The sequence below is a fragment of the Carlito syrichta genome, unplaced genomic scaffold (genome assembly GCF_000164805.1).
Source record: "Carlito syrichta isolate Samal-C Ts95f unplaced genomic scaffold, Tarsius_syrichta-2.0.1 Scaffold161491, whole genome shotgun sequence".
Classification (NCBI taxonomy): Eukaryota; Metazoa; Chordata; class Mammalia; order Primates; family Tarsiidae; genus Carlito; species Carlito syrichta.
The window spans coordinates 160,689-182,474 of NW_007105587.1; the positions used below are offsets into that span (position 1 = coordinate 160,689).

Genomic DNA, 21,786 nt, shown 5'->3' on the forward strand with positions numbered 1-21,786 from the left:
TGACACAAAAATCAGAATCCAAACAATTTGCTAAATCAGAGAACAAGGTTACTTGCAACAACCCCAGGCTTTTTCTCCTTAACTTTACAGGAAAATGAAAGAATTGTTGGAAATCCACCCAGATGATGTTGAGCATTTCAAAAGGCCATGAAAAAAATCAAAACCCTGAAAGTCTCATGATACATTGACTTACTATAAAAGTTAAAAATTTTTGACTCTCATTTTCTAAAATTTCTTTGAGTCCAGTCACTGATGACTGTTGGATTCAGGGAATCTCTAAAAAAGAGAGAGAAAGTTGTTTTGGGGAAATAAGACTATACACTGTTATGCTGGCTTTGAGTGTACATGTTAGAAAATCTTTCTGTACAAAATTATGCTCATATAGATTTAAGATGTATGAGATGGAGACACTCATGAAATCTGTCTGGATATTTCTTATTATAGTCTCTTGGTAGGATAAAAACTGATCAGTGCCCAGTGTAACCTTTTGGGTGGAAAATTTCTTAGTTTTTAGGTTTAAAACTTCTTTTGCAATGATGAGTATTTTGTTTTTGCTGTTGTTTTTACTGAAAAGGCTTTCACTTTACAAAGCAGCCCACTGCCTGGAGTCTATCATTTGGATGCATCTTCTCACTTTGGGTCTGTTCCTCTCTAGATCCGCCAGTGGCAAAAGGCTCAAAAGAAGGCACGGCCTCCAAGTAGCCGGAGACCTCGGTCCCGCAGGTCAAGCTCAAGAAGATCTGGATACGCTTTTGCTCACCAAGAGGGCTATGGAGAGCTTATCACATCTGGAAAAAATATGCGAGCTAAAAATCCACCCCTAACATCAGGGTTGGAAAAGACACTTTATAATAGCACTAGCTGGATTGAAAATTTATGTAAGAAAACCACAGACACAGTGAGCAGCTTTAACCAGGATAAGACAGTGAAACTGTGAGTCAAGATGAATTTGAACCACGTAGTTATCTTTTCACTTCAGGTAGAACTGAAATTCAGCTGACTGTAGAGTTTGGGATCTGGGCCTGGAGGTGGGGCAGATTGCCTTACTTAAATCTGCATCAGACAAAACTGCCAGTGCCCATCAAAAAGGGGTGAGCTCTACAGGAAACCAGGCCGGATGATCACTGTCTAACCTGTGACTTGGTGGAAAAACTTTCACAGTACAAACACAGGTTTTTAAAAATCAACATAGATAACAAGTGACTTGAACTTTAGAACTTTATTTATGGAGAAAAATTTGTAAATCTGCATATACATTGTATAGGTTCTCAGGTGGTTAAAGGTGTACATTCTAAAGGTATGTATCTGAGCTGAAAAACACTCCTGTTGTCAGATAAGCATGTGTATGTAAGAGCAACCTTTCAAGATTTAAAGTGTGTACTATGGTGCTTTCAGACGAAGATTTGTGTGTCACTCTTTAGTCTTAATATCTACCTGTCTGTTCAGCCAGGACAACAAATCACTTTCATGCCTGAAGAATAGAAAAGTGTGTTGTGTTCCTCATTTTTCTACCAGCTTAGGGACCAGTTTAGACTGAGCATCTTCACAGCAGGGTAGGCTGGTAATTTAGTCAAATTTATTAAATGAGCTGTCAGACTGTGTCATGTTAGACACATGTTCACGAAATGTCAAAGACAGGCTTGCTACTAAGTGTTCTACATGTTTTTCAATGACTTTTATAACAATTTCAGTAGTAATTTGCTGACCCTCATCCAGACCATTCATGGAATCAGCAAAGCATTGGAATTTCCTACTTTAATGATCATATTCCATATAGTCTAAAATTTCCATGTAATCTATGGGCAAATACTTTCAACATTTCCAATTTTTTAAAACTTCAGAATTGAAGCCAAATTAATAAACAGTCTCTTTAATTATTACTTAAATACTCAAGTTTGGTTCATTTAGAAGTATTTCCTTTTGATACTCAGCTGTCGTGTTTATAATTCAAATATGTAAATATATGTAGATGAGATTAATTTTTTGGAGATGTTCTAGCCCAAATTTTCAGTCTACATGTGAGTCACATGTAATTTTCATAAAATGATTTAGGCAGATTTGTGTTTAAGCCCTAGCTCTGTCACTTCTTACCTCTACAACCTTGGGTAATGTGCTTTCTTTGAGACTCAGTTTTTAAAAGGATATACTACCTACCTCATGTGGTTGTTTGATGATTGTCAAAGCACAGATTCTCAAGTCACTAAAAATAATTCTCATGTGAAAAGATGAATTAAGTTCCAGTTAACTCAGCATCAGAATAACAGAACAATTTAAAGAGATATGAAGAGCTAGAATTGAAGTAACCAGTGGGGAAGACTGATGAATGAGATTGCTAAGTGAGATATAAAGCTGGTTAGTGTCCTACAGGCAAATAAAACTATAACCTTGGAGGTATATTTCTCTACCAGAAAACAAAAATAAATCACGATGCTTTAATAGGTTTTTTATAAATCAACCTTTAACTCTACAGGGTCTTTAATCTGGTCCCCATTAAATCACTGGTCAAACAAAGTTATATTTTCCCAAGAAATTCAGGTGTCCCTTGAGTGGGTTTGATGGCTGATGGGCTAGTGTGATATTTATAGGCCACAATTTTGGGGGGGCGGTTGGCCTTAGTTTTCAAGTCTGGGATAATTTTTCCTGAATGGTATCAAATGAGAAAATGTGTAAAAACATCTACTCATTTGATACCATTCAGGAAAAATTATCCCAGACTTGAAAACTAAGGCCAAAGGTGAGTGGATTGCCTGAGCCCGCAGGTTCAAAACCCACCTGGGCAACTTGGCAAGACCTCATCTTTACAGTTAAAAAAAGAAAAAAAAGCCGGGCTCAGTGGCTCAGCCTGTAATCCCGTGCCTTTGGGAGGCTGAGGTGAGTGGATTGCCTGAGCCCACAGGTTTGAGACCCGCCTGGGCAACTTGGCGAGACCTCATCTCTGCAATAAATCAAAATGAGCCGGGCGTGGTAGGTAGCGCACGCCTGTAGTTCCAGCTACTTGGAAGGCTGAGGCGGAAGGATCGCCGGAGCCCAGCAGGTCGAGGCTGCGGTGGCCGGGAACGGCCACTGCACTCCAGTCTGGGTGACAGAATGAGACTCCAACTCAAAAAAATAAAATAAAATAAAATAAACATCTAATACAGTACTTTAACCACAGTGATGGCTTATTTAGATGTTCCCTTTTCCCCTATGCTTGCCTAGACTTACCCAGATGTTAGTTTTCAGTGTCTAGTTTGTCTAATTTCACCATGTTTACTCACTTTTTAATGATGTTTTTGAAAGATTTGAAAACTTTCAGTAAATGTTTTGGCACTATTGGCATTTGATGTTTTTCTCTTCTTTATGAGGAATTCATTAGGGAGATTTCTTTTTTCTCTCCTTTACATTCTTAGGGTACTCATTCTTAGGATCAGAGTAAAAAATAAAGTGAACCAATTGGACCTATGTGTAAGGGATAGGAAAGACTAGAAATGGTCCAATTTTACAAATTCAGTTTAAATTAAATAAGGCTGTTTATAAGCAAATAGCATGGATGATTGTGAGAGAAACATATTATCAGTTTATTTTAGTCCCATGTGATTCAAATAAACTCACACACCCATTGCGAGATCATTCAGTTACAAGTGCCAGGGATTATTTTGAAGATGAAGATGAAAAATGTCTGAGGGATGGGTAATGATGGTAGGGCATTGGGGAATAACAAAATTTTAATTTTTACATAAATGTTATCAAATTATTTGGAAAGAAAAAAACTATTTTTTTCTAATTCAGGGCTTAAGTTTATAATCTTGTGTTTGTAGCACAAGTTTTGAGCTATTATAGGCAATTGCAAATTATGTCTCCCTGACTTGGGTCTGCTGTCATTGTTTCTGTCATCTGCCTCCAGATGTACATACCTATAAAGGAAAGGATGAAAGAGAGAGATGAAGAAAGCAGAGATAAAACAAAAGAAAAGAAAAAGGAATGGAAGAAGGGAAGGAAGAAGGAAGAAAGGAGTTTCTGGTTATATGATTGAGATTGATGTGACTCAAAGATAAATTTAATTTTTCAAAGAAAAAAATAGATTATATTTGAGACTTGAATAGCAACACCTTCTTCACATGTTCTGTGAGATCAAGAAAATCTTACTGGAGGGGGTCTAGGAGCTCTGGCTTATGAGCTGGGGAATGGGGGCATGCCACCTACCTTCTCCAGTCTTTATTTAGTGTCTTCCTCCATCTGTGGAGAAATTGGACAGGATGGTCTGAAAGACCCTTTCTCATGTGCCCATCCTATGAGCTGTTCATGCCAGTGTTTTCCACTGTGTATTAGCAATTTTCTTTGATTTTTGAGAGAGAGAGGGATGGAGAGAGAGACAGACAGACAGATAGACTGAACTGGATGCTCTTGTACTGGTTTTTATTTCTCTAGAATCGCCCATGATGTACTGTTGTCTCAGGCTCTCCCTCAGCTCACCACAGAGGAGCTAAACCCTGTGGTGGCACTTTACCTGGGTCAGTCAAACACACTCAGTTTCTTGTTAAAGATTCAGTCATAGATCTCCACACCCTCCTTTCCCCTCCACTATTTTAAACATCAAATATATAGATACAAAGGTAAGATACTCATGCCCTTTAAGAAAAGGACCATTTAAAAGTCCTCCCTACTTTGTCCCTGGGTTTAAAGGAGATTATTTGGGCCTTAGCTTGCTCAGGATTCAAGTTGAAGGAGCCAAGCTAGAGTGATTTTCTTCATAGATATAGAGCACTTTGCAGTTTATATATCACTCTTACACAAACTCTATTGTGTGAGTGCAGATTTAGGGAAGGAGTGCAAACAAATGTAAAAATGTTTTGAAATGTATCTTTCTGGTGTTCTTTTTACCCCTCAGTGCGGAATAAGAAAAGTCTCCTTCTTTCTTTTCTTTCCTTTAGCATTTTGTGATGTTAGACAGGTGTGAAGGGCAGATGAAGAAAATAAATATGTCTTAAACTAGTCCTAAAAAGTCACTAGGAAATTAAAAATAATCAGAAAGGCTATACTTCTGACTTTTATGGTACGAAATTGGATCACTCTGTTAGTGTGTGCACAAAATACCTCAAGATTGACATGATCTAATTATCTGTTATATGAATCAGAATTATTATTTTACATTACAATGAGTAGGCACAAAGTTAACAGTGGAAGAATCCAAAAATGATGATGACTTACAGACTTTGTGATGGGATTTTTCAGGTCAGGGATCAGATAACCATGTGGGGTCACAGTTTTTTCAATTTTTACATTAACATCTGGTATTAAATGTCTGCAGTTTGCTCTACTGCGTCACATTTCATTCCTTGGTAAGAAATCATAAACTTTTGCAATTCTCTAGCCTAAACCTTTTACCGAACTGCCTGGAAGCCAGAACTAAATGACCCATGTGTTTCCAAATGCTTATTGCAAAAGATTTGGAGGGCCTTACTGGGCTAATCTGTAGGTCTGGGGCTATGACTTAACCAAGAAAGGGGCCTATCTGTCCTTGAGTTTCAAAACTTCCTGGCAGATCTATTCCTGTAATTGGTGCAGAATACAAATCAGCTTGGAGCAGCATACGTAAATGTTCAGAGTTCAAGAAATAATATTGATTAGTTGGCTAGAAATCTCTGGCTATCTCAATACTGATTTCTATAAGATTTATAAGGGCAAGTTTAAATTTTTAGTAAACTACAACCCTGAGCTTGTACAGAAAAATGCTATTGGACCGGGATGCATAGAGAGATGATGGTTAACTTTATTGGGAAATAAAGTAAGAATAAAAGAGGAATCTAGTCATTTCATACCTTGTTACAAATGTTTCTACTCTCCTTGCCTTCTTGTAGGTAACTGTGAGCAATGATTAGGATGTTTCTTTAATGGTTGATGATTTTTCTTCTGGTCCCCTTTCTGACTACCTCTCCTCAGTGAGCAGTACTATATGGATGTATAAGTACAAGAAGACGCACACAGATTGGGCAGAAATTATGCAGACTTCACAATATCCTCAGAAAAAGTTTCAAATAAAATTCCAGTTACTGACTTTCTTGAGATGATGCCACTTTTATTAAATGAAAAATAATAAATTAGTTTGGGATCATGATTTGTGACTGGGGGAGATATTAATCTTATGTAGCAGTTTGACAGGGACACTGACCAACAAGAATGGTTGTGGGTCACTAATGACTGGTTCTGCCCCACTGCTCATGGCAGCTGGCACTCAGCCCTATTCAGACCACATTCTCAGCGCATGTGAAATAATACCTATTTTTCTTTATAAGGTGCCTCCTTGGTCTGAACTAGACAAAAATAATAAGCTTTTTTAAAGCCAAGTAATTCATAAAATACTGTAGGGCAGGGCAAAATATTTTTTTGGTATTGCTTTAATACTAGCTAATAGTTTATGCTTTCTAAAGCTACAAAATGATGTGTTTTAAATAAGAGGAATGGTTTCTAACTGCATACTTAAAAAAAATTATTTTAAAGATGTGGGGTACAATTCAGGATTTGGTATACAAGTGATTATTGTACAGGTAGAGTTTGGGGCCTCCCCTTGGTTACCACTTTGCCTGGTTTGAGATTAGGTACCCTAATTGATGTTATGTGCCCCGCCTCTGGCAGTGACTCGCTACTGCCAATCTCTTTCTTATAGTATTATGATAAATGTTTAGCGTCTGCTTATGAGTGAAAACATGTGGTACTCAGTTCTTTGTTTCTGTGATAGATCACTGAATATTATACACTCTAAATCCATCCAAGTTGCCACAAAGTCCATAATTTTGTCCTTCTTTATGGCTGCCTAATATTCTGTCATGTATATGCACCACATTTTTTCACCCAGTCCTCATTCAATGGACAGCACAGTTGGTTCCATGTTTTTGCTATTGTGAATAACTCTAACTGTATAATATTAATGACAAAATGTCCTTAGGTACTGTGAATGGTTTTTGTCTGAATGAGTCTCTGATATTATTGATTCAAATATTTTTACAAATAAAATATTTATGAATAATTATGGTTCAGGAGTTTGGGAGCTTAGTTAAATTTTTGGTAATAGAAAAATCAGTGGAAATATCTTTTTGATTGACAGGTAGGACTTTATCATTCTGCCTTTTCCTCAAATTTCTCATGCAAGGTTTACAATTGTTTACGTCTAGTAGACATCTCAAGTAACGTATACTGACACATTTAGCACTACAGGGCTAAGCACTGAGGGCAGGGGGGCCTTGGTACAAGATAAATAAGAAACAGTTTCTTTTCTTATTCTTACTGCCTTAGGGAAGTTCTAATCCAGTATCTTTCAACTGTGTATTATACAAACCATAGTACCTGGAATCTAAGATATCGTCCTTAAAAGATGTACCACTTGAGCTGGACTTTGTGGCACATGCCTGTAGTTCTCACCTACTTGGGAGAGTTAGGTGGGAGAATGACTTGACACCAGGAGTTTGAAGCCTGCCTAAGCAGGTAGCATAGCCAGATTAATTTATGTACTACTTGAAAACAAGAAGAGTATTTCCACTTAGAGTTTAAAGATGCCAGTGGATGTAAGATTTATTCCTAATGTCAGAGATGTTAAAACATGAAATCTGGTAAACACTGGATTTTAGGAGGTTAAAAACTGGTGAAAAAATAAAGACAGGGTATAATGACTGCTTTTTAAAGATGTTTGAAGGAGATAATAGTTTCATTAGTTATTAGAGGATAGGGAATTTTTTAATTTTTTAGGGGAATAGAAAAGGAAACGTAATAAGCTCTTTTTGCAGACCAAGGGAAAGCAGAGCCTGGAGAGGCAGGAACAAGGTGTGCTCTCTCAGGGAAACATTTCAGGGGGCCTCTTCACAAACAAAATCTTTACAATGCCAAAAACAATGAGGATACAGTTACACTTATCCTGGGCAGATGTAGAAGCCCACAGAGAGGATAAATAACATCAACGACAGCTCTCCAGGACCTCCCAGGGTTTGCCCAATATCGAGAGAACATCAGTTCCTTCTTAGAATCCAGCCTATGGAGTCCTGGAGAGTTAATTGGTATCATTCTGGCAAGTTAACCTATTACTTTACTCGTATCTTATTTTTTGCTGCAGCATCCTCACAAAAAGAATAAGCAAGTCGTTTGCTGATTGATTCACTTATAGTTCTATAGAGGCAGGCAGTGCATTTGGGTTCTGGGATTCAGTTTGGGTTCAGTTCCACCCCCTCAGGACAAGTCTCTTAACCATTACCTCAAGCTTTACTTTTCTTATACATTGGAAATATATATTGGAATAATAATCTTACCTACTCAGGATGGCTCCTGTGAGGATCACATGTGATAAAGTTTGTTGCAGAACACTTGTCATATGCCTGGCTCTAGGAAAAGTTAAATAAATACAAGCTGTTGTTACCAGAAGAGCAACTGCAGGTTTGTGTCCCAGAGGCTGCATTTCACTTGCACTGGGGGAGATTTAACAGGTCTTTGTTTTGAAACTTTTGGCTAAAGGAGGCTAGATAGAGCTGGAATTTTGGACCCAGGAAGGACTCTGGGTGTTAAACAGAAGCCCTGGTGACAATGCTGGAAAGATCTGGATTTCTCAAACCCAAGGAATAAAAAGGTGTTGCATTCTACTGAACAGCAGAGACCCTAATCCCACTTATGTCCCATTCCCCAGTACCCCAAGAAGTGGCATGAGGTTGTATATCTGGATTCCAGGGGTGTGATCAGCAAGTACCAGGCCTTCAGAGCAATGGGCTTTTCCCTGGTAGCTTAGCTTTTGACCAGCAGAGAACTGGGAGGGCAACCATACCCTGTTATGGAAAGCCAGACATGACTGTGGCAACAGGGGCCCTGAAAATAATGAAATAATGGCATACATTAGGGACTAAGGGCTAAGTCCTCCTCTGTTTTTTGGAACCAGGTAAGACCTGAGATTCTTGTAGGATCCAAGGGGATAGGGTGGAAAGACTGGAGATTCAGAGCCAGTCTACGTTGATAGGAAAATGTAAACGGATATGACACTTCTTATACCTCAGTTCTGTAGAGCAAACCCATTTCCACTGATAACTCTTGGACATGACAATTATAATAGTCATGATCATCAGCTCATTCTGAGTAGGAATGCTAATTAGGCATTTGTGTCTGTCTAGTCCAAGCTGCTTATATGCCTCTTGTGCACTCTGCCCTCCATCCTTCCACCCTCACCCCCCAACTCTTCCTCCTGTTCTCCACACCATGGTGTTGCTCCTTAATTCATCCACCTACTAGGCTGAAATCAAGTATATCAGACCTGGGCACCCAGGCTATTCTAGACCCATTCTTATCAACTCCATTTGGCATGCACACTGGCTTTCTATCTGACCCTCTGGTAAGTGGTCTAGGATTTCATCTAAAATAGCATCACAAATCAATAAGAGGCATTCCGTGAACTGGGAAAGTCTCACCACAAAATGAGGAATGAAATAAGTACCTTCTCCACATCTTCACTCTGGGTGGCTTTAAAGAGGAACTGTGTTTCTCTGAATATCAGTGATGACTGAGACAGGGTTATAAGGTGGGTTATTTGTCCTTCACTCAAATCTGTAGTCTTCTCACTCCCTAACACTTCCTTTCCCATAAAGGTTATACTTCTAAGTCTGCCTCAGTGACCTGCCAAAACTCCATTAAAAGTGTTCCAGGTGATGCTCTGGCAATCTCAAAGGGGACCATATACTTTCTATTTGATGCAGGAAGAAAGGGGACCATATACTCTCTACTTGATGCAGAATAAACCCAGAGATGTCATTCAGCCTTTTCTCAAATGTTCCCAATTATGCAGCGCTCATGCGCTCAAGGCAGCCAACTCCCTTATTAGACAGCCTTGTTGGTGAGGAAAATCCTTCTCTTGACCCGAGGTCCGTTTTCTCACTATCACTACTTATTACCTGCTTCTGCCCTTGGAGAAAAGACTGAAGAAATCTCTCCCATGTGACAGCTTCTCAAGTATTTGACAACAGTTGTTCTATCCTTTGTCATTATCCCTTCTTTAAGCTAAATGGTATCTTTTATTGATTGACTATAGTCTTTAAATTAGTAATAGGCTAGGTGGTGTGAGTTGAAATAGTTCCTGACCACTAAAATGTTTTGAACTTCCTTAAGAACCTTGTCTAGATCTGAGAAAGAGTATCTTGAGGCTGAAAAAATATGGAAAAATAGAAATTGAGGAAAAGGAGGTAGTGGAGAATAGTTTCCAAAGAAATGGTCCAAATGGTCTAGGAGTTTTCTTTAATACTGCTGCTTAGTGTGGGATAGTCCTGAGTGTCCTCGGCATAAATGAGTTGGTGAACAAAAGCTAGCAACAAAACAAAGCGTTCCCATGATAAAGGAGGGACTTGAGATCATAGGGAATTATGAATGGGGAATAGTTGGTAGAAAGCCATGGAACAGATTGAGTTGTAGGAAAAAAGCGAAAGAGCATCTACACTATGTATAGTCTGGCCTCCTGAAAAAAGGAAGGGAAGGGGAAGGCAGGGGCGTGACTGTTGCTGAGAAAGTCCATTGGCTATCTGTGGGACTATTTAGCAAAGACACCTTCTGCAAGCCCTTTTCCCCACTTGGAAAATGGGGATCACTGGATGCTCCTTGAAGGACAGTGATGATTGGTAAGTACTGGGTATTGTGGTAAGCCTCACAATCATTATCACATTCAATATTCACAATAGTCCAGTGAGGTAGGTACTATTATTTTCCTCATTTTCAAGTGACAAAATCAAGCCCCACAGAGGTTAACTTGCTCAGGGATGTAAAATGGAGAAGCTGGGATTCAAACCTTGAAAGTCTGGTTCTCTTATGGCTTGTGCTCTTAACAGATGTTTGGGTAATTGATTCAGACTTACAGTTCACGGTAACTTAGTTTTTGGTTGCATATGCGCCCACTTCCTATTCAGGTTCTCCTTTTTTATCTGATTCTCAAAGACATCCAACATCCTTCAGTACTTCTTAGCTTTTTCTTTTGCTTTCCCTCAGCTTTTAACCTATGAATTAGCATAACAAAGAAAAGAAAGTTATTTTATTGAAAAGTTACTGTATCTGCATTTGTTTCCACAGTAAAAAAATGATATATCCATTTTCCATGAAGCTCTGCTTTAGAGTTTCTCTAGGCACACATGCAGTCTGACAATTAAGTTCACAAACTCATCCTTAAAAAATGCTACATATCTCGTTGCTGAATATCACTACGGGTCCCTTCGAAGTACTCCCCTTGGGAAGTTATGCACCAATGCCAGGGCCTAGTCCATCTATCAAAGCAATTTTGGAACTTTTTTTCTAGAATGAACATCAGAGCTATCGTCATATATCTTTTGATGTCCTAAATGTCATCAAAATGTCTTCCTTTCAATATTTCCTTTGTCTTTGGGTAAAGAAAAAAGTCATTGGGGGCTGGATCAGGTGAGTAGTGAGGGTGCTCCAATACAGATATCTGTTTCCTGGCTAAGAACTTCCTCATAGACAGTGCTGTGTTTGCTGGTACATTGTTGTGATGCAAGAGCTCCTTTGGAACCATTTGTGCACACATCTTTCTCATACCAAGATTTTCAGTTAAGATTTTCCTAGCTGTTTCTCTATTGATGTTATTATTTGGTCTGCTATGCTTCTCACAGTCAGCTGATGATTTTGACACATAACTCAACAAAATTTTGCAATGTTTTCATCAGTTCTACTTGTTACTGGCTGTCTTGACATCTCTGTATCAGTGATGCTTTCTCTCCTCTCAGAAAAACGTTTAATTCATTTGTACACTGCTGTTTTCTTCATGGCAATATCCCCATAAACTTGGACTAACATGCCCCTGACTTCACTTCCACTCTTGCCAAATTTAACAAGAAATGTAATGTTTGTTTTTTGCTCTAATCTAACCTCCAACATTCTCATGACAGCACACAAAAACATGGCACAACAATAATGAACATCAGTAAGCAAGATACTGCCACATGTTGACATGAACACAGCTGTGAGACACTGATATGCCAAGGTTATGAAACCTTACTGAATTGTTTGTACAATGCTGCCAACATAAGCGCATGGTGGAAAGTTCGCGAACTTAATTGTTAGACCTTGTATGCTGGAATCAATCACAGTCAATTCCACTAAGCAGGTTGTTTTCCTTCCATATTAGTTTGTAAATTATTCAGCATTCATATTATATTTTTCATGGCCACTAAAGTCTTCTTTAGCTGGTCAGCCAGAAGGGGATACTCCACCTATTTGAATCGGCCACCAGAGCCCTGAAGGGTTAAAATACTTGGTCATTTTCGTTGCTGCCTCCCAGTTTTTGGTGCACATCACTGGCAGACAAACCTGCCATTTTACATTTTTCTCAAGATACCACATTTTTGTTTTAAATGTGATTATAGGTGATCTAAATAGATGTATAGTCTGCCAGAAAGTTGATTTTGAGCCCGAAGTTTCCTTTATCATATGGGTAATTCTCAAAAAACAATATGCTTTATACTACACCAAGAAATTAGTCTCACCAACCTAAACATCACAAAATATTTGCTACAGCATTTTCTCACGTTCTTCTATCTTATTTCTCCTGGCCACCTCCTTTTGAGTCTGCATTGCTGCTTTTTGTCTTCACATAGCCAAATCAGAAATACAGAGATGTTGAAGTCACAAAGTTAAGTTCTTTATTCTGACTTCACCAGGTCAGCTTGATTAAGGATGTCCCCTTCAGTGCAGAACCTCTATGTCCTTGTAACTGGATGTATGCTGATTAGAAGTTAAGATACGCTTGCTAACCTCTGTGAAGTGGTTGTCTCCATCTCTGCTTCTGCAACTCATGTGTTCCAATGTAATCACATTTGCTATATTTGTACTGATTATTTAGTTACAAGCCTGTCTGCTCCTCCAGAGAGAGAAGTCTTATAAGAAAGAGTCCATGTCTTATTTGTCTTTAAGTTTCCAGTGCATTACACAGTTCTTGGAAGATAATTTATTGTCACAATATTTGCTAAATGAATGAATGGTCATGATTCAGACTCATTGTTGAAATAAAAGTTCTGTTCTGCACAAAGCATTGACGTGGTCTTTTTGGCAACATTAGACTTGGAAAACACATCTTCTGTTTAACCAAAGAGGCATGAATCTCATGTGCTGACCACATCCTGAGGATAAACTCTATCGTTTCATTGCTTTAATTACTCTTCTGGGTCAATATCTGGCCCGGAGTAAAACCCCACAGGAGTTACTGAGCCCTTAAAAATACCTCATCGACTAAACCTCATGCACGAGAGGTCTATTTTAAATGCACTGCAGTCTTTTGAGTTTTAGGCAGTGTTTCCTCTCTGACTAATAAAGTATTTTTCCTTGGACTTGACTTTTTATATTTACCTTTTCTCCAGGCTTGGTTATCTCTACTTGTTTACATTTGATCACTGCTTATTCTATCTATTCATGTTGTGAGCTGCTTTGAATCCTTTGGGAAATGAAGTGGGATGTGACTAAATAAATAAAAAGATGCTGTTATGTTACAGGCAGATCACTGGGATTCAAATTGGAGACTTTTGGGGGAAGTAGATGGAGGCTGTCATTATCTTTTCCACTTGTCCACTCTATGGTCATGGGCAGGTTGCTTAATTTACCTTTGCTGTTTGCTTCAGTTAGTTGATATAGATAGTTGGGAATCATTCCTTCAAAAATGATGACAGGAAGGCGGGGTTTTGGGGCTTTTTTGGGTGTTTTTTCCAGAATATTACTTAGTCATGGTACCAAAAAGAACCCATAGCCATGTCTCCTTAGCAGTTCTTTCCAGTTCCCAAAGAATTTCTAAGATTGTGTTCTTTCAAGTCCTTAGGGCCTGGCTGTTCCATGAGGATATTCTTGCCACTTCTTGGCAAATCAATGAATGAAGCAGCAGGCTGCATATCTGACATCAGTGGGAAGTACAAGAGCAGCATCAGTCTTTTCTTCAAGGGATTTTGGGTCAGCAAGGAACAGAGGCTGGCACATAGCATATGTGAGCAGTGAAATGGCACTGCCCTTGGAATTAGAACAACTGGGTTCATGACCAGCCTACGGGAGTTTGAGCATTTTATGTAATTTTTTTCCAGACTTCATTCCCTTACTTGCAAATAGAACTGATAGTAGGGCTGAGGTTGTAGTAAGAATTAAATAAGAGGATGGACATCAAAAAAATTTATAGTTGGCAAAATAATATATCAGGATGATGTGTCATAACAAATATTGTTTATATGTGACACAAAATTGTGCACTGGAAAGAACTTTAAAGGCATACAGAACTAGATTCATATGTCTTTTCCAACTGTCTGGTTTTGGGCACTTGACATCTATGAATTTCGATTTCCTAATGCATAATGGATACATTAATACTAGCATCATAGAGCTCCTGGGAGCATGGTGGCAATGCATGGAAAATAAATTGTAGAGTGGTTGGTGCATAGTATGCACTGAACAAGTAGAAACTTTCATCTTACTATTTCTGTAGTTATACTATAGAAATATATAGAAATATACATAGAAATAGTCTATAATTTGGTGCTAAAATGTTTGCCTACAGCCTGAGGTAGCGTTGGAGTTCAGAGAAGAGGTATGCTTGTAGTATTTGGAATTTTGCTGAGAAGGCCTTATGAAAGAGGGGTGATTATAGATATTCCTGAAAAAGTGAGTAAGCTTTGCTTAGGTGGTGTAAACAGTAGCGTTTACCCAAGTTAGTCCTCTGCCTCTAGACAGCCTAGTTCAGTCAGGATCACACTTGCATTCTTCTTGGACCTTCTATAGCACCTTACTTGGGAGTTATTCACATATTTGTCTATCTCCCTGTGAGCACCTGGAAGGAAGGGAACACATCATTATCCTCTTTATATTTCTTAAAGTGGTGGCTCTCAACTCCATGAATATCAAGTAGAGAACTCTTAAGTATATCTATGCTGGGGCCTCACACCAAACCTGTGAAACTGAAATTTCAGGGTGTGAAGCCTGGGTATTGATAATTATTCAAACATCCTAAATGTTCATAACATGAATCCAGGTTGAGAACCATCTCCTCAAGCACCAATCACATATGAATAGATGTGTGTTCCATTGTTGAGACAGTTGTGTGGAATGGAGTATTTCAGAAAACACACTGGACTGGGATTAGCTAGACAGGTCCTAGCTCCAGCTCTGCCCTGACTGCTGTGTAAGCTGCTCAAGTTCTTCAGCCTCCCTGGGCTATATGTCCTCATCAGCAACAGAGAGAGGTTGCAGTCCATGTCTCTTTAAGCCCCAATGGTCTATGATGTAGCCAAGCAGGTGTTGTCCCACCCTCTCTAGTTTAGGAAGCCAGGTCCAGAGATGGAATGGTATGGGTATTTTTCTTGCTCTCCTCAAGAGTGTATACTTATCTCCTCCCCATACTAGCCCCACCTAGACACTCATCAGAGGAGTTCATGGAGGATATTTAAAGACTGTTTTCCTCTTATCCCAAAAATGCTATGACATTGTCAATCTGTGTTTGTTTTATATCTAATAAAGGAACTGTGCCCTTTTTATTGGAAACACCTTGTTGAAGGAGGCAACCTCTCCCTGCAGTCTGGCAGATGAGAGCAGAACTGCCGGCTGCACCCCACCTGTCCCCACAGCTGAATCAGACACTGCCTTAAATGCTTTCCATACGTAAACCTTTATGAAGTTTCCTATGGACACAGTGCGAATTGGGCCCCGACTGCTGTTTCTGGCCAAGGTAACTCAAACCGCATGCCTGGAGAGAAATCAAGGTGAATGTGGTTCCACCAGAGGCAAAAAGTAAGCAAGTGGCACCTTCTCATCTTAGTCATGAGCTCCTCTCCCAAGGACTAGGCATTGGTCAAGCCTGTAAAGTAACAGCAAACACCATTCCTAAAAAATCATTGTGGATCTGAACTAGGCTACCTGCTGCTCCTCAAAAACCAGCTATCCTTTTTCACTCAGTAAACAACAGAGGGGACTAGAAATTAGAAGAAGGTAGTAAACATGTGGGAGATTTCATTTGGCATCCTGGCTTCTCAGCCTATGCTTAGGGTCAGGAGGTAGAGCACGGAGTGCTTTTGTGCCTGGTCCTTAAGCTTCCCTGGGCTCTTAGGTGAGCTTCAAAGAGCAATGTTAGGTGGAGCTGGGACCCATGATGGTTTGCCCTCTGTGAGAATTTTGAGGAGGGGGCCCCGGGTCTGTGGGTAGATAGTGGCAACAGCCATTCTGAGAAAAAGGCATCCTGCAAGAACAAAATCTGCATGCCTAGAGTCTTCTAGAAAACAGTTCCCTATGATGCTGCTTCCTGGTGATTTGTAAACAGCATCTCTTGCTAGAGACTCCAAGTGAGCCTCGACTCTATATGATGCTGTGAAAGGAGCTGAGAACCTGGAGCCAGAGTGGATTCACATCCTCCCTATACCAGTTAATTGCTTCTCCATCTCATCACAGTCACTTAACATTCTCAGAACTTCATTGTCCTTGTTTGCAAAATAGGAAGCATGGTAACCACCAAGGAAGGCAAAAAGCAAGGATTAGCTCATATATTTTAATAGCCAAATAAATGGGCTCTTCAGACGGGCTCTCTGGGTTCAAACCTTCCTCTATCACATTCCAGCCCTGTGGCCTTGGGCAAGTTAATTCTTCTCTACTTCAGTTTTTTAAATCTATAAAATGGAGATAATAATAGTACCCACTTCATGGGGTTGTTGTGAGAACTGAGTGAGTTGATACCAGTAAAGCTCCTGGAATAGTGGCTGCTATAGAGTAAGCACACAATAAAGGGAAGCGTTAACATGTATTGTGCATTATAGTCCTTAGTACAGTAGCTGGTGTACCACACACGTTCAAATGATTGCTGGTTATTATGACTACCAGGAATTCCACTCAGCCAGAGGAAGGAATGTCTGTCCTCACTTTTCATTTCCTTCTTTTTGACCTCCTGGTATGATTCAGATATGAGTCCCATGAGGTGTCATCCTGGCCCTAAGGGAGAAGAAGGAGGAGCTGTGAAGCCAAGTGAACAGATCAGACTTCAGGCTAGCAGTCCAAGTTCCATGGGAGAGCCTGGGCCCAGGATCAACTGACCTTTCCACAGGAAGACGAGAAACCACAGCAGCCCTCACTTTCCCTGGGCTCTCCTGAGTCATGATAAGTCATGCTCCTTGGGTCTTGCCCCATGGAGAAAGATGTTTCTGCGGAAGCCTAGGGTCCCAGGCTCTGTGCTCAGATCAGATGCTTTGTTGGGGGTGGCCTGGGTTATGGGGGGAGGGGTGGGAGAGGAGGGTCCTGGTTTCCAAGGGGAGCCCAAGTCCCTCTGGTAGTCACTGAAGAGGCTGGGTACCTACCTTAAAGATGAATTTCCCCTTCTAGAATCAGAATGGGAGATAACTAAGTTGTCTCTGGTTGACTCTTTAGCATAATTGCTATCATTTTCTCTAAAATTAGTACATGCTTTATTTATACAGAACAATTACCTCAGTGCTCATGCATTTATTCTATAAATATTAGAGGGTTCATCATATGCCACACATAGTGCTAAGGAATACCCTCAAAAAGGATTGCATGAAATGCTAAATAATTACTATATAATACTGTAAGTGTGTACTCTAAATGGGTTCCAATGAGGACATAGTAGATGTAGAGGTTACATAAGACTTCCTAGAGAAAATGATACTGGGGTTGAGCTGTTTGTTACCAGAAACAGACCCACGTGAGTTAAAATTCTGCCTCTGTTACTTACTCTGTATCTTGGAAAAGTTTTCTTAATTTTTCTGAGCCTTAATTTCTCCATCTGTACAATGAAGATAATGGCACCTTTTTTTAGGGGTTCTTCATATGGACTGAGGGTGCCAAAAATGTATAAACATTTTAAGAAAAAAGAAAATGCATTAAAATTGTAATACTCAGTATATCAATAGCAAAAGATGAATACAAGTCATGTTTGACTTCTGCAGTTACAAGAGGGGCTCAAAATGGTTACCACCATGTCCAGATACTTCTAATTACGTCAAACTACTGCAGCACTTGTTGCTATGCGAGTCCTCCTGGATCTTCCCTTGTGCACACCACACACCATGTGTCTCAAACATATCATGAATGCGTGCCATTGTTAGGTGTGTTAGATGTTCTGTTGCATACCCACATCTCCACAACATTCTCAAATTTTAAATACCACTTCAAAATGGACTTGTGCTCCTCGAATGACAAGCATTCTTCCGCCATTTTCTTTGATTGTCCTGCCTGTCACACAGTGACACTAGCATTCATTTGATTAACGCCATCTTTTGAGAAAATGTCATACTACACATTGCTACAGTAATTCAATTTAACTTTGAAAAGTAATACATAGATAGAATCTCTTAAAATGTGTGTACATTTTTTTTGGCACCCCTGGTATATAGAGAGTAGTGTGCCAGGAACATAATTAACACATGGTGGCAATTGTTTTTTAGTAAAAAATATATGCCTACAGATTCCATGTGGACGTTTCCCCAAGATTAAGGCATATTTGGAATTTACGATTCAAGTTATTATTTCATGAATGGTTGCATTTGAGCCTAAAATACAAGGTCAGGGCCACTGAAAACTGTCAGGTTGCCAGAGATCCATTGATATCCCTAGTCTTCAGGGGTGGATTCAAGAAGTGGATCCCTGCACATATCTGGCCAGAAACAGTTAAAGAGTGGAGCTTTCCCTGTGGGGCTCACACACTACCTTTTGTGTCATACTTCTTTGCCTTATAGGAAGTCTTTGGTGGCCATCCATACTGGCTGCCTGCATCACAAAGTTAGAGAGAAGAGGAAAGAGAGAAAGAGCAGGAGAGAGTGTGCTCTAAGTCACCTTGAGTTTACAAACTGCAATTCCCCTCTATGCTCCTGTATCCCCCGTGAAAACCGCTATACCCCCTGTGGATGAAAGTACACTGTAATGATGAATGACTCTTCCCTAAATTGTTCAACAAGTGTTTATTGAGCATCAGTTTGTGCAGGGCACATGAGTCACCTGTGCTTGCCAGCCTCTTCCATTTCTGTATAAAATGAGCAGAATGTCTGCAGTATCCCAAATAGAATAGTAACTTTGAGTCATTCAGTACAGAGTTCTGTAGAAGCATCCATAGTTTCTTCTACTCTCTCCATCTTTCATTGGTTTCATGGTATTTGTTTATATTTCTGTTTTTTGAGGTCTCTTCTTCCCCTTTCATGATCCAGACTGTTCCACAAGACATCTTTGAGAGGACTGATACTAGCTAGCCTGGGAGAGGTTTGAGAGTGGCTTGGATAGAGCCAAGAACAAGTGGAATTTACCCCTCACACAACTCCCCTTGTTCCCCTAAGTTATTTAATTTTGAGTTTTCTTATAGCATTTGTTATGTTTTAATATTTCATGTGCACTGTTATTGTTGTTGTTATTCAGAGACTGTTGGTAAGTTTTCCCATAAGTCCCCAACTAGGACATGCACTCTTTGTGGTCTGGGGCTGTGTCTTTTTATGGTTTCACAGTCCCGATTTCTTTTAAGGGTGTCATCTAAACACGTTTCAATAACCAACTTCCTACAGTGGGGCCAAAAAATATTTGAGATCTGCTTGGCTGAAGTACTACCATTGGGAGTGCAGACTTTCTAGGTACTCCCGAATTTTCCATTATTCAAAGTTGGTCTAGAATAACATAGGTTCAGGTTTGGCTTACTCACCTCTCCAGTCATGTCACACCACACTCCTCCAGCTCTTTACCATCAAGACTCATCGGTTCTCTTCAAGTACTTCAAAGTTTTCACTTTGCACATACTGTTCCCTCTGTCCAGAGGGCTTCTGTCCTCACCAACTCCCAGCTCTCTTTTACCAAGTTAACTCCCACACACCATTGAGAGCTTACCTCAGTTACCACTTTCTCAGGGAGTCTCCCTTGATGTCCCTCACTAGGTTAATTTTCTTTATTTTTAATATTCTTATAGCGCCTTTACTCCCCCTTCAGGAGACTTGACACTTAACACATTTGCTTGTGTAATTGACTTGTGTCAATATCAGCCTCCATCTCTAGGTAATAAGCTCCATTAAGGCAGGGCTTGGATCTATTTTTATTCATCACTGCATCCCTATTGCTTAGCATATAGTAGGTATTCAAAAAATCTTTTAAATGAATGTTTTGAAATGAATGTGTGGTAGGATCCTTTACAGAGAGAGATGAGACACCAAGGCTTTTTTTTTTTTTTTTTTTGCCAGGAAGCAGAGTTTGTTTGTGCCAGCACTGGCCCAGTGGATTCACATCCAAAGGCTGAGCCCCAAACGCAGCAGGGCATTGCCATATATTACATTTTAGCCCCTTTGTCTCCCTTATATGGCAACCTGCATTTTTGATTGGGTATTTTATGGCACAGGGTTATATCTGGATTACTCATGACACTTAGACATTGACCACGCCACGTCACTTTCTCTCTAACACGTTCTTTTTCTATTCTGGGAAGGCCCTTATCTCTTTGCTTTAGAAGGGCCTCTGCCTCAAATGTTTACATTTAAATCAATTCACAGTAATCTACTGAATATCTACTATGGGAGAGTGTGCTGAGGCTTTTGAGAATAAGGAGAAAGGAAAAATATATTAAGATGCCAACAGAAGAAATGATGCTGAGGGGCAAGGATTGCAAAGTAGACCAAGGAGCAGGCCAAGAAAATATGAAAATTGAATACATTTAGGATATTATATAAACTTAGCTGATTAAGATGTCAGTAGGGTATGAGAGGATTGACTTCAATTTTGAAAGGAGTACAACCGTGAATAAAATACTATCAAACGGAATTACATGCCACAAAGAAATCTTTCATGAACAGAAGGGTCAATTAATGTGGCAAACTTTATTGTTTTATTTTACTTTTCTTGAACTGGGGTCTCACTCTGTCACCCAGGTTGGAGTACAATGGCATGACCATGACCACTGCAGTCTCAACCTACTGGGCTTCTTCCTCAGTCTCCTGAGTAGCTGGAACTACAGGCATGCACCACCACACCTGACTAATATTTGATTTATTGTAGAGACGAAGACAAGCTACGTTGCCCAAGCTGGTCTCAAACTCCTGGGCTCAGGCAATCTTCTTGTTTCGCCCTCCCAAAGTGCTGGGATTACAGTCATAAACCACCATGCCTAGCCTATTTTAAGAAATGTCTACAGCCACTCAAACCTTCAGCAACCACCACCCTGATCAGTCAGCAACCATTAACATTGAGACAAGACCCTCCACCAAGCAAAACGACTACAACTTGCTAACGGCTTAGATGAGTGTTAGCATTTTTTAGCAATAACATTTTTAAATTAAAGTAAGGATTTAGAGTCTGTAATACTCAGTGATCTATCACAGAAGCAAAGAACTGAATACCAAATGTTCTCACTCATAAGTGGACCCTGAACAATTATCATAATACTGTAAGAAAGGGATTAGCAGTAGGGGGAAACTGCTGGGGAAAGGAGTGTGTGTGGGGGTACACTTTACCAATAGGGGTACCTGACCCCAAACCAGATGACGTGGGGATCAAAATAGGGTCCAAACTTTACCTGTACAATGACCATGTGTAAACCTAACCCTGAATTGTACTCCATATCTTTAAAATAAAAAATTTTTAAAAAGATGTACATATTTATGACATAATGTTATTGAACAGTTAATAGACTATAGCATAGTGTAAACATAACTTTTATATGCAGTGGGAATCCTAAAAAAAATTTTTTTTTTTTGAGTTGGAGTCTCACTCTGTCACCCAGACTTGAGTGCGGTGGCTGCTCCCTGCCACCGCAGCCTCGACCTACTGGGCTCCGGCGATCCTTCCGCCTCAGCCTTC

At 39.7% G+C, this 21,786-nt stretch overlaps 1 protein-coding gene across 1 annotated transcript in view; it reads left to right on the forward strand.

Moving 5' to 3' along the window:
* Nucleotides 1-1,235, forward strand: part of ATP8B4 (ATPase phospholipid transporting 8B4 (putative)) — a gene marked incomplete at its 5' end in the record, with an annotated part of 158,598 nt that extends 157,363 nt beyond the window's left edge. Inside the window, one exon of the mRNA XM_008051091.2 lies at nucleotides 656-1,235. Within this exon, the coding sequence (XP_008049282.1) occupies nucleotides 656-937 (282 nt within the window). The remainder of the gene's footprint in view (nucleotides 1-655) is intronic.
* Between the last annotated feature and the right edge of the window lie 20,551 nt (nucleotides 1,236-21,786).